This window comes from Saccoglossus kowalevskii, chromosome 21, assembly GCF_978046115.1.
Source record: "Saccoglossus kowalevskii chromosome 21, keSacKowa6.1, whole genome shotgun sequence".
Taxonomy (NCBI): domain Eukaryota; kingdom Metazoa; phylum Hemichordata; class Enteropneusta; family Harrimaniidae; genus Saccoglossus; species Saccoglossus kowalevskii.
In genome coordinates, this window is record NC_140661.1 from 2,227,641 (window position 1) to 2,241,780 (window position 14,140).

Consider the following 14,140-nt stretch of genomic DNA (forward strand, 5'->3'; position numbering starts at 1 on the left):
AGTTAGACATGATAATTGTTAATAGGGCTTATCTCACCTGGGGCTTGTTTGTATTGTCTCATCATGATTGTTGTTACTAAAAATGCTGGTCAGGCAACAGGCATCCTCTGAATGGAATGGATTGCAAATTTGCAGAAGTCAATAAGTTGGCAATTTTTTGTTGTGCCTGGCAACAGTTCTGGACATTGAATTTCACTGTTGTCTCCTGACTTTTTTAGCTCCGCTGTCGACTTTGTCGAGCGGAGCTTATCATATGAGTGATTGTCCGTCGTCGTCGTCGTCCGTGTCAATGTTTTACTTTTTCGACTTCTTGAAAACTACAAGCCTGAATGCTTTGATACTTGGTGTATATGTACCTTGGGTAGACCTCTCTTAGGTTTGTTCATTTCATGTTGATATCTTCAATTCTCTAATTTTGGTGAATATTTTTGTTATTTTTGGTAAAAAGTGATATTTTCGACTTCTTGTTAAAAACCGCAAGTGCAATTGCTTTGATATTACATATATAGGTACTACATGTGGACCTCTCTCAGATTTGTTCATTTTGTAATGATATCTTTAATTCTCTAATTTTGGTGAATATTTTTGTCATTTTTGGTAAAAAGTGATATTTTCGACTTCTTGTTAAAAACCGCAAGTGCAAATTGCTTTGATATTACATATATAGGTACTACATGTGGACCTCTCTCAGAATTGTTCATTTTGTGATGATATCTTTAATTCTCTAATTTTGGTGAATATTTTTATCATTTTTGGTAAAAAGTGATATTTTTGACTTCTTGTTAAAAACCGCAAGTCCAATTGCTTTGATACTACATATATAGGTACTACATGTGGACCTATTTCAGATTTGTTCATTTTGTGATGATATCTTCAATTCTCTAATTTTGGTGAATACTTTTGTAATTTTTGGTAAAAAGTGATATTTTCGACTTCTTGTTAAAAACCACAAGTCCGATTGCTTTGATATTACATATATAGGTACTACATGTGGACCTCTCTCAGATTTGTTCATTTTGTGATGATGTCTTCAATTCTCTAATTTTCGTGAATATTTTTGTAATTTTTGGTAAAAAGTGATATTTTCGACTTCTTGTTAAAAACCAATAGTTCAATTGCTTTGATATTACATATTTAGATACTACATGTAGACCTTTCTCAGATTTGTTCATTTCGTAATGATATCTTGGATTCTATAATTTTGGTGAATATTTTGGTCATTTTTGGTAGAAAGTGATATTTTCGACTTCTTGTTAAAAACTGTAAGTCCGATTGCTTTGATACTATACATATTGTTCATTTTCTGATGATGTCTTCAGTTCTTTAATTGAAATGTGCATTTCTAACAGCGGAGCTATCTCAGCCGATAGGCTGCTTGTTTTTGTATGTGCTAGTGCTGACACATAGTGCATTTTTGCCACAGAAGCCATATTCATGTTTGGACTACAATGTGCATGACAGGGCTGTGCAGCCATCTCTCTATCAAATGGCAATTTTAATGCGCTATCCTGGCATCAACCAGGCTCGGTCGAACACAAGCACCTGTGGACCTTAACCAAGGTTCTCCCAAAGTAGCATTCGTTAGTAAATGAATCCCAGCCAGTGGAATTGGCCTTCCCATTGAGTCTGTGGCACACTCACCCAGGGGTAGGGGTCGACCTTTTTTGTTGTTCAGCCTGAGGTAGGATTTGAACCTGGGTCTACCAATCATGATTTTGCTGTAACAACCACAATGCTACCAGTGACCGGTTAGTTAACAAATTTTTATCACACAACAACATGCAAACATATTTGGGATAACATACTTGCACTTGTAGTTTCTGCAAATTTCAAGTAATTTCCTGCTCATATTTTTAATCATTTTGTAAAATTCTATGAAATTGTGAGGAAAACAGTTATAATTATGATGACCATAAAAATGTTATTTTATTACAAAACTAATTATTGAATGTAGCCTTTTATTTTAATTCGTGACACTCCAAATGACAGTTTAAAATGTTTCTACATTTGTATTTAGTTCACTTTCTAACTTGTTCTGCATAACATGGCACAATATCATTATCATGAGAACTATAAAATAAACATGTTGCATACATTGATATATGTTAAAATTTTATTAAATTATGTTCGCCATTGTGTGTCATGTGCTTGTCTATTGATCACAGCCGCAGGTCACAACACATCGTAAATAATTTTCAGTTTGTATTTTTATCATAGCTTCAATTTCAATAATCATGTCTAACTAATCATGACAATGCAAATAAAAACATGGCTGACTGGAGGCCATTTTAAGTTGTGAAAAAGCACCAGAATCGACTGTTTCTATTCATTTCTCGACCAAATCTCTGGCATGCAGGAATGGATTTTGTACATAGTACATACATAAAAACTTTCCTGTCTATGCCAAAATAGGGACATATTTGTACATTGTACATTATTGTGAAATATATGTCCTTGGGCACACATTCATTTCATGACAGTATGTGCATATCATTTTTTCTGTATATTTGGTTACCTTATTATGATATCATTAATAATCATCAATACATGTGTCTTCTATCTGATATTAAAAACATATTGTGTTATTGTTCATTTCAGTACTACCAGCCGTGCAAGACCGCTTAGGGGATAGCAAAGATGCCGTTCGTGACCAAGCACAGGCACTTATACAGAAATTGATGCATCCAGTGTCAACACCACAGGTAAAAACACAAATGTATTTTTTACACATGTATGGAAAAAAAAAATCATTACTGTGTTTTTAATTCCAGTGTCGAGACTCAAATAATGGTTGGTTAAATGACACACTTAGTTACTTACTTAGGGGTGATCTCATATTCAAACACCTGGGTCAAACTTGGGTTAACCCGGCCTGCCCTATTCAGACCTACTAGACCTACAATATGCAAATTAGTAGTAGGTTTGAACCTAACCTCCGGATTACAAGTCAATAGAATGGTTATTGTTATTCAATTTATCTGGAATTAATTACAGACGTGATGGTTTGTTATATTTTGTCATTAAATGTGAATCAAGTGATACCATAAAGCCTCTCTATTGTGATATATATGGTAAATTAATGTTTGAAACAGAACAGGGAAAAAAATTTTAATGAGCAGCTTCTTAGGATAAATCACTTAAATATGTTATATATATATTTGGCATAGTCAGTAAAATATGTTTATCCATGGAGCGAACTGGTACATTTTGTCCGCAACAAGTACGGTCAGTTTTGTGTCCATGTCAGTTCATAAATTCATAGAACACATTTTTTGGTTAAGATTGTGAAGTCTGTGAGACTGCGAGTTATCAAAATATGATGAAAGTGATACAAAGGCATCTGAAAACCACAGTTCCTCTATCACTGTGTCAAAACTAAAGTCGGGGCTAATGCTACAACTCCGGCGCTACGACCACCGTAACATTGTCAGCTGACGGCATTGCGGGGAAATTACGGGTATTTACCGCTGCCGATATCTTACTTTTCTGTGACAAAATAAAAGATTATTTTAGAAAATACATCGAAGCACAGTGCCTTGAGGGACTGTGGGCGAAGTAGGCAGCAAGGTGTTGTTTTAAACACCGCAGAAAATCATGCACTCAACGCAGCCATCTTGGTTACCTCAATCAGAATTTCCCCTTGTCACCCAGCATGCATCGATTGCGATATCGCAACATGCACTGTGTCGCCTTGAGTACAAGGCACTCTATGAATAAGGTATTTTCAGAGGTCAGGGTTCATTTTTTATAAATAATCAGCGCGAGTCCATTTAATTTAATTTTCTGTTTTCTGAAAAACTGCAAATAATTGATGTGCAGTAAATCGAAATAAATTTTCATGGCGTACGCTGCATTTGTTTTTCCAGATTTTGCGATGCCGCACTCCTGAAAGAACTGTTTGAAAATTGAACGCGCAACAGTAGTAAAGGCTTGAACTCAGTAGCGTAAGTCTCAAGTGAAACTTTGTATCAACAAATGTTCGTCTTTTGATACTTATTGGCTGTCAGAGACACATATCAATTGTCCAGCCCAATGAAAAGTCTGATTCACGTCCTCTGCTCAATTTGCAACTCGAGCATAACAGTTTATCAAAACAAAACAATTTATTCAGCACGCTGTTTTTTTAGGCAAGGCACACGGTGAAATGACTACTGTGCACCAATAAATCAACACATTTTAGAGACAACTATCTACTCTTCAAAAAGCAATGTAAACTCTGTCAATCCTAAAAAAATAAACAACAGCTTGAATGAGGTGTGAATGAGATCGGTTCGAACCGCAGTTTTTATGGAAATTGTGCGGTCGTCCTGAACCGCACTGTCTATTGTTTAAACATCCAAACCGCAAAACTGGGTTTTGTTCGGGCGGTTTAGGGCGGCTTGGGTTTTCGTAGGTTTGACCCGCATGTTTGAATATGAGATCACCCATTAGACTTTGTATGTCACATGGTCTATACATTATTGTAGCATCTACAATGGAAACCGTCATAACTGTGTGATGTCACTAAACACATCACAACCATTAGATACATGTTGATAACATGTTTACCTTTACTGTCATACAGTCATTGAAGATGTAGCTGTTTATGTACATGTAGGTAATTATCTATCAATGGTGACATCAAAGTTAATCTGCATCAACTTTTCCTATTACTGACTTCTTTAAAGTCACCTGCTTGCTTTCTGTGATATATGTAATTTTGTCGAATGTCTGTCAGATTTTGGGATGGTACCTTCAATTCTTGAATGAATATTTTTATCAGTTTGGATGAAAAATTATATTTTTGACTTCTTCTTGAAAAAAACACTGAACATTTGGTTGACCTCTATTAGATTTGTAACCAGATCGCGGTTGCAATCGCCATTTTTTTTTTAATAAGGACGTGTATATTACTAAACTGAGAAAGATGAATAACTGCTGTACTGTACTCTTCTTTTCCTATAGTATGTTTTTGAACGTGTCATGCGAGCATTTGGTCATAAGAATTATAGGGTACGAGAGGAGGTTTTATTATGTCTAATGCAAACTATTAACACGTAAGTACATTTATGTATTCAAACTACTTTTATAATCTAATGTGCCTTTTATTTACCTGAAAATTGGGATACCATTGGGTAAACCAGCAATCATAGTTCTGATTTGAAGATTTACTGTTATATTAAGGAAGCAGTAAGGTAATTGTGATTAGAGCATTCTCTGCTGGTTACTAAGCATGTAATTATACAAAATATACATTTTCAGAAAACTTTGTATTAATGTTTGCTCAGGAAATTAAGTTATGGAAGTTTTGAAAACCGTTCTTCCTATGTTAATGATTTTTTAGTTATCTTACAAAAAAATAATATTTTACAGTAGTACAGTACAGTATTTTTGTATTCCTTTTTATATATATATATAGTATAACTAGATTATATTCATGACTAACTGACTAACTTGCTTTTCTTCTTTCTTTTATTATTGTTCTTGTAATTGTTTTTTTATTTTATTTTTTGTTTGACAAAAATTTGTTGTTGTCAAACATATGCCTTCTTTTAGATCATACTACGACTGCTATTCTGTGAAAAAGTCACCCAGAAAATGACAAAAGTGAGCTATTCTAACGAGAGATAGTCATTTATTCAAGACTCTTTGTTATGTGAAACATTTAACAGTATGTAAATTGAATGTATGGTGAAAGTTTACTTTTGAAAAATAAACTTCACTGAAATTACATACCAAATGCATCGTGCACAGTACATTTTGACCTAAGATCAATAAAAATGTAAAGTTACATAATCAGATATTTAAATTTGTTTTACGTCTGTAAGGCCAGGCATCTCTCTTTACAAGTTAGCTGCTGACCACCACACAAATCCGACCATAGCCTTCAAAGAGAATAGTACAATGTGGCTGTATTTGTTGCCCACCATAGCCTTCAAAGAGAATAGTACAATGTGGCTGTAATTGTTGCCCACCATAGCTTTCAAAGAGAATAGTACAATGTGGCTGTATTTGTTGCCCACCATAGCCTTCAAAGAGAATAGTACAATGTGGCTGTATTTGTTGCCCACCATAGCTTTCAAAGAGAATAGTACAATGTGGCTGTATTTGTTGCCCACCATAGCTTTCAAAGAGAATAGTACAATGTGGCTGTATTTGTTGCCCACCATAGCCTTCAAAGAGAATAGTACAATGTGGCTGTATTTGTTGCCCACCATATCTAACTGATTGCAAAATGATCTAGATTATGATATAAACAAAACACTTAATTAATAGAAGGTACAATGTTAATATGCATAACCTTTTCTATTCTATAAATTATAACTTGTAAAATTGTTACATTATGTAAATCTCGAAAAAGTGTGTTGCACTGCAAAAAAATCAATACCTAATTTCATCCCCCGCCCTACTGTGGGGACTAAGTAGTTTCAATTAATAGGTTCTGATAAAGTGTTCTACAACTTTATTGATAAAATGTAAGGTGTCATTAGTTCACACAAGAACTATTGTTTTCACTTCCTAAAGGAAACTGTATTTCAAAATAGAATTGATTTATTAATAGAAACATGAGTCATAATATCATGGTGACATATGGTATACAAAATATTATTGTCTGGGTCATTGTGCGGCAACCTGTGTCTAGTCACTTCTATATTTCCAGTAATTATTTTTATTTGACAGAAAATAAATATTACCCCTTCTGTGACCATTAAGTTTTTATGAAATTAATTTAAATTTATGGAGCGATGATTTCGTCATCATTGACTTCCTGTGATAACTAATTTCCAATTTATTTATTTAATTTTTTTGCTATAATGAAATGCAAGCTGAAAATATGTTTCTGCCATAATCATACTTATTATGGTAATATGCATCCGGTATTCACTGGTTGGCATGACAACATCCTTATACGCGTGTATAAATTTTTTTGTTCTTCTTTCTGTTGCCAGCTTTGGTGCTACATCTTTGTCCTTGAATAAAATAGTTCCGTCAATTTGTAAACTTCTTGGTGATCCAAATAGCCAGGTAAGTATGAACCTTGTTTCATTGTAACAGTGATGTATGTTGCTTTTATTAAAACCACAAATCACATGTCCTTATTTTTGATAATTTGATTGAAATAAAAGTAGATTATGTTTGTACATTTTTGTTCCATGTTATGTATTGTAGTACGTACAATTTCACTGTAATAGCAATGCATGTTGGGATATGTTAGCAATATATTAAAGTTTGGTTTTTGTTTTGTTTAATTCTGTTACTTTCTGTCAAAGCTGAATACTGTAAAATAATTATATTTTAGCTGGAATTAATTTTCGCTGAATAATTTTTTTGTGTGTTTTATATGGAGCTTATTTTCACTGGTTTTTAATGAGTTGAATGTAAAACATGGGGAAAAAAGGTATATTCGCTGGATTTTATTTTTACTGAATCATTCCTACAGCGAAAATAAATTCCAAGCGAAAATAAAGTATTTTACAGTATATGTTGAGATCCACTGTGAAGAAGACTTTGGGTTTACTTTATGTGTATAAATGAAGGTGTCAAGTGTTCAAGTACATGTACTGTGTACCCTCTTAGCTAATATGGGATGTCACAGAGATTTTATTATGCTTGGAAAATCATAGATTGATATATGTTACCATAGTTATTGAAATTTTTAATTGGTAAGATCACATTTGATAAACAAAATATAAAAAGTGTAAAAACAAAGTCAATCAGCTAAAATCTCTTCTGTATTTTATTCAAAGTAGGTGATTGTTTGAACCGGCTACTGACTGATTTTGTTTTGAATAACTCTCTCCCCAGCAAGTAGCCAAGCTGACCCAACTTGATTTTTTAGCGTTTCATCTGCCCTGTTCATAAAGGGCACACTTCAAACATTTCATAATACTTCTTGTATACTTTCTAGGTTCGAGACACAGCAATTAATACGCTAGTGGAAATCTACAGACATGTCGGTGAAAAAGTGAGAATTGATTTAGGAAAAAAAGGGATTCCTTCCTCAAGGTTAGTGGTTTGAAATAGTTACTCAGTTAGCCATAATGTTAAAGGAGAACATATTAAAATGAGAAAGTATTGCACTCAGTGAAAATGTAAAATGCTGCTATTTGCATTCCATTAAACTTATATTTATTTATTTGCCATTTTATAATAAATAAAAACAAGAATTTTTCATTACCGGATCTGGCTTCTATTCCAATTCTACTCAGCTAGTTGTCAAATTTATTTTGTGGTGCAGTTACCGACATGTATTCATGCATTCTTTGATAATCACATGTGTACATGTTTTGGTATAAATAGCGCCACCTTTTGTCAGAAAACTTACATTGTGAACAGTGCCCTCTATATGGATCTTAGTAGAAGTTTAATGCAACCCACACACTGGAGTTCGTATCATATTGTTTGCATCTATCTTCCCACTAGGTTGTCCATAATCTATGCGAAATTTGACGACGTGAAGAAATCTGGGAGAATGATAGCTCAAGACACCGGTAAGAACACAAACACTAATTATGATTGCTCCACCGTGTGTGTCTTCAGTCAATGCTATGCAAAACTGGAAACTAATTGTTTTAATATTTTTATCACCCATTTGTTACTGTAAATGCATCAAATCCCATTTACTTCCCCTTTGTGGTGAATATTTAAAGAACCAAGTTAGTTTTCTGACAGATTATATTTTAGCGTAGGTCACCATGTAATCTAACCTTATACATTGCCAAACAATAACACATTCTTTCTACCATAACAATAGGCATATAAGCTGAATAGAATGGTCTTTAGTCGTATTCTCTTGTTTCCTTACTCTGGATAATAATAGTTCCAGATTTGTATTCTGTGTGTAGTTCAATGTTTTGTGTTTCTACTATCTATTTTTACTAGTTGGGTGTCAGCGCTAGCAACACCAAGTGTTAGACTCTGATGTGTATCAAGCTAAATAACATCTGCTGTTTGAATTGTTTTGCTAATATAACTAACAGAAATATTATTAGCTGGGCAGCCAGTCATATACAGAGATTTTGTGTGGAATTTCAGCTATTTGGGTGTATGCGTTTTTTTTATGTTCATATATTTGTTAGTCACACGGCAGATAATCAGGTGAAATTGAGTTATAAATGACTCTGTTGACACTATTCTTGCTTATATTCATACAAATTTAGAGTTTTTCATTTCGGAGTTAGTTTTCTAGTGATTTATGTCTGTATTGTTATTTTTTTGCGAGATATTCGCAATTTATTTTCTTTTTTTTATTGTTATACAGAATAACTTCTAATATTTTATTATTTTTATTATTATCAGCAGAAATAAAATAACAATTGCCATGCTCTAGATTTAGAATTTTTTTTACGATTGTCTTTTTATGCTTAGCTGTGAATATTTGCTGGTTGAAATGACATAGTCAAAGGTCATAGGTCATGAACTATTTAAGTAAATCTTTGTTGCTTATCATAGCATGCTTTGATTGTTGGAAAGAAATGTAAGTTACTTAAAACTTTTTGGAAACAATTGTAGATTAAATCCAGTAGACAATATGTTGCCAGTCATTTTGGTAAATGTCTGACAGCCTTTTTGATGGCTTGAGTTAATATTCCCCCTGATAATATAAACACCATTATATTGTTATTAAAGGGGTTTAATGTCTTTCAGCATTTCTTGATCCTTGCACTCTCGTTTTATTTGAAATTGTTGGCTTTGTTGTGGAGTGGAATACATTACCGTACATTGCATTCAATAGTCAATGTTTACATAAACATTTTTTTTCTGCCCGCAAAATTATACCTGAATAATTCTGACACTTTGAGTGACTTTTGTAAAAACTATGCATTATTTTTATGAATATAAATATTTCAAGATCTAGACCAAATGTTGTTGTTTTTTGTTTTAGGGAACTTTAAAAATGAAAGACTAAACTTCCCATGACACTGGTTGGTTGGGAAACTATTGAATTCATTATTGGATTACTTTTAGATCAGTTATGTAAATTATGGAATTATTTTTAACAACTTTAGAAATTCATTAGACTACCAAATAGTTTTCATCTTAACCATTCCCACAAGCTGTGCACTCTAAAGTATGCTATGTTATCATTTGTGACTCATAAATTATTTTATTATATATTATTGTTTGTATAAACTTAAATTTGATTCTATTGAAGATTATTATATATTTCTAACTTTTAGTTTAACACATCTGCACTAAAATAACATGGCATTCTACTTTTGTTATGGTTAAAATGGTTATAATAAGATCTTGTAGATTTTAGAGTAATTTAACTTTTTATTAAAGACATTGTCTTTTTGTATATGTTGATAATAGGTATATCAATTACAGTAATGCTATCAACCTTAAACATTGTATCTATATCAGGGATGTAAAAAAATAACATACTGTGTTCACTGAGTTTAAATTTCACTGTCATACACTAAATTGAAATCAAATGAATAGGCTAATTTAAACATAATATTTTGTTTCTTTCACAAACCGTGAATTAAATGAAAAACTTGTGTAATAATTAAAACTTTAAATTTAAGCCCATTGAATATTTCTCCATTTACAGTGATGGATTATATTACAATTTTGTTATCTGAATCTTTTGTACTTTAATTTGTATCTATTGTACAAGGCTGTAAATGTCTTCTTGATAACCAAAGTAATATTTTAGATTAGGCAATTTAATTTGTGACAATTTGTTATCAATTGACCCTTCTCAAGGCTTACATGGAGGAACTTTGTATTGTGCCATTGTCTGGTGAAATAATTTCTTACATTTTAAAAATATTTACAATGTCCTGGCACAACGACAAATATGCTAGTTATTATTTCCTGTGATATGCAGTTATGTGATTAATAATTCAGCGACAGCTTAGAATACAACTGAAAACATGGCCAAGAATCATAACAATTTTGTAAAAATAAAACTTTATCCTAAAAAAAAAGATTTCTTGTCAGCATGTGTACCACCCAAAAAGTGTGGGCTGTCTATTTTACTTTATTTTTGAAAAACAATGAGACCAGTAACATTTTTTTAATTTTATTTTGAATTCAAATTTAATTGAAAGATATCCCACTGTCAGCAATTGCTTGATTTGAGAAAACAACACAATCATTTCCTACGTCTTGGCTGTTGTATTTAGTGTGGAAATATACAGTTTTGCTTATGTAAAACAATACTAAAGTTCAGAACAGACACTTAATCAGGCTCCATAGATTAAGTTAGGACCAGATCTATTTAAAGATTTATGATAAATACACCTACTTCCATAGTGCATCAGAGTATTAATTATATGTTTGCTATGGTGTGCATTTATTGGGTTTTTTAGTAAAATATCAATTTGTTTAAATTTTAGCTTACACCATCATTTCTGTGTCACAGTAACCTTTTATATGTTGTATTGTTACATGTAGGTAGCAATATATTAATAAATAACCCTGACTGTTGTCAGTTTGATCTTGGCTTGTGATAATATGCAATGGTTTCTGTTCAGAAAAGTTGACATGCCTGTGACATTAGTCATCATAACATTTAAATTTTAAAAAAAATGTTGTTTAAGTATTTCTAGCAATAATTATAATTTATTTTGTCAATTCAAATGGTATTCCTTCCAGCAGATATGTTTGTGTGTTTATTGCTCAATTTCTGCTCATACATCAAAATGGTGGATACATGTATAATTATAATTATATTTGCAGTGTTTTGTTTTATTTTATTAGTACTGCTATGTAGTGAGAAAAAAAATGAAATTTGATTCCAATTTTCTTCTATTGGTCGATGAGTATATGTACCGGTAGTATTTTTGTGTAATACTAGATATGAACATCATGTTCCGTTATACCATAAATTAATTTTGAAATTCTATCAAAACATATTCAGTTTGGTTTGTTTAAAATTCTGAACCAGCAATTTTTTTTCAACCTCTTGTTGCGCCTATTGTATCTGACTTATCACATTCTTCTCTGTTACTTTGACCCAGTGATCAATTAGATTGAAGTAATTATCAACAAACAAACAAACTGTTTTTTAATTTGTTGGTGCTTTATTTGGTAGGGTTTAGGAGCCAATCAGGTAGCATCTTACTTGGACACAATTTCTTATTTATTCCAGGATTTCTTTTGAATTTATTGTTCACGCTTTCCAATGTGTTAGATTTTGAATATTCTCTTTAACAAAACTACGTATGTGTATCACTGAGCTTAAATTACACACTTGGAGGAAGATTGTACTTGATAATTTTCTGATCAACATATATGATGTAAGTGAAGAAATGCCAAAAGTGGTTGTTTCCATGGTAACAACCATCACTGTCTTTCACCCATTGCATTATAGAGAAGTGTCCCTACTGTTCTATAATTTTAGGAATGAACACAGTAGAGAAATTAACATTCTCAAAGACCGAGCTATGTCACGATCCCCCAAACATTGCCACAATCAATCTCAAACAAGAATAGGCAATGAATTTTTGTTTTTCCCCCACGTTAATCAACTTTCACCCGCGCTAACCAACTTTCCCCCATGCTAACCAACTTTCACCCGCGCTAACCAACTTTCACCCGCGCTAACCAACTTTCACCCACGCTAACCAACTTTCACCCGCGCTAACCAACTTTCACCCGCGCTAACCAACTTTCCCCCACGCTAACCAACTTTCACCAGCGCTAACCAACTTTCACCCGCGCTAACCAACTTTCACCCGCGCTAATGAAAAATCTTGTCTTCTACTGACTTCCTGTTCTGCTCATCTTTGAGAATACATTGTTATGCAGATTAACCCCTACTGGGTTGAGAATATATTGTTATGCAGATTAATCCCTACTGAGTTGAGAATACATTGTTATGCAGATTAACCCCTACTAGGTTGAGAATACATTGTTATGCAGATTAACCCCTACTGGGTTGAGAATACATTGTTATGCAGATTAACCCCTACTGAGTTGAGAATACATTCTTATGCAGATTAACCCCTACTGGGTTGAGAATACATTGTTATGCAGATTAACCCCTACTGAGTTGAGAATACATTGTTATGCAGATTAACCCCTACTGAGTTGAGAATACATTGTTATGCAGATTAACCCCTACTGGGTTGAGAATACATTGTTATGCAGATTAACCCCTACTGAGTTGAGAATACATTGTTATGCAGATTAACCCCTACTGAGTTGAGAATACATTGTTATGCAGATTAACCCCTACTGGGTTGAGAATACATTGTTATGCAGATTAACCCCTACTGGGTTGAGAATACATTGTTATGCATATTAACCCCTACTGGGTTGAGAATACATTGTTATGCAGATTAACCCTTACTGGGTTGAGAATACATTGTTATGCAGATTAACCCCTACTGGGAGTGGTTTGCTCTGGAGAGAGCACTGCTGCATTTTTTCCATAAAATTCTACATTTGGTCATGGGTCGATGAGGTGACTGTTTAAAACTCAATGCTTGTAGTTTTGATTGAAAAATTAGGATTGCTATGGCAACTAGTTTTGCCGTCACAAACGTAATTCTATTGGTCAATGGATATTATAGTTGATGTATACTCTCTGTGATAATAAAAGTATTATCTCTTGTTTTGTTACATCATAATTTATCCATTATCTTGTAGCTCCATTAACAATTTTTGTTGTCTGTTGATTACGGTTGAAAGCCGGTTTAAAATGTTTTACGATAACAAATTCTTTGTTTATATTTGAGACATTTGTTGTGTACTACAGTGTATGTCACTGTGTTTGGAGATATTTTCCTATGACTGGATGTCATCTTTGCTGTAATCACTAAGTCAATTAATCCTTTGACTGTTGTTATTTTTTTATGCCACAGTTGTGTGACGCAAGAATTTGCACATCTCTATGTATTTTCTAAATTGTGGACCAAATTGTTTTAATTTGCTACAATAAAAAAATTCTAGTTTCTTTTGTGATAAGTGACTTTAAGTATTCAACTTTTAATGCAAGAATTAACTGAGTCTGCATGGTTTTATACTAGACTATAGTTAGATAATGTAACTTGAAAACCAGTGATTTGACACTTGTACTCACAAGCATACTATACTCTACCAACAGTTATTTTGCATAAATTAAAACAGAAAATACAGATTTAGAACTTCTTTTGGTTTTCCAAGGGCATTCAGTTTTGAAAGCAAAATTCATAAAAATGCTGAC

General features: G+C 32.9%; 1 protein-coding gene across 8 annotated transcripts in view; it reads left to right on the top strand.

The window, feature by feature from the left end:
- The window catches only part of LOC100374322 (CLIP-associating protein 1-B-like), a 111,583-nt gene that overhangs the window by 29,088 nt on the left and 68,355 nt on the right, over window positions 1-14,140 (top strand). For all 8 annotated transcript variants that reach the window (XM_085495258.1, XM_085495261.1, XM_085495260.1 and 5 more), the window contains exons 3-7: window positions 2,599-2,702; window positions 4,945-5,036; window positions 6,930-7,005; window positions 7,889-7,986; window positions 8,404-8,471. In XM_085495258.1, the coding sequence (XP_085351384.1) occupies window positions 2,599-2,702; window positions 4,945-5,036; window positions 6,930-7,005; window positions 7,889-7,986; window positions 8,404-8,471 (438 nt within the window). The remainder of the gene's footprint in view (window positions 1-2,598; window positions 2,703-4,944; window positions 5,037-6,929; window positions 7,006-7,888; window positions 7,987-8,403; window positions 8,472-14,140) is intronic.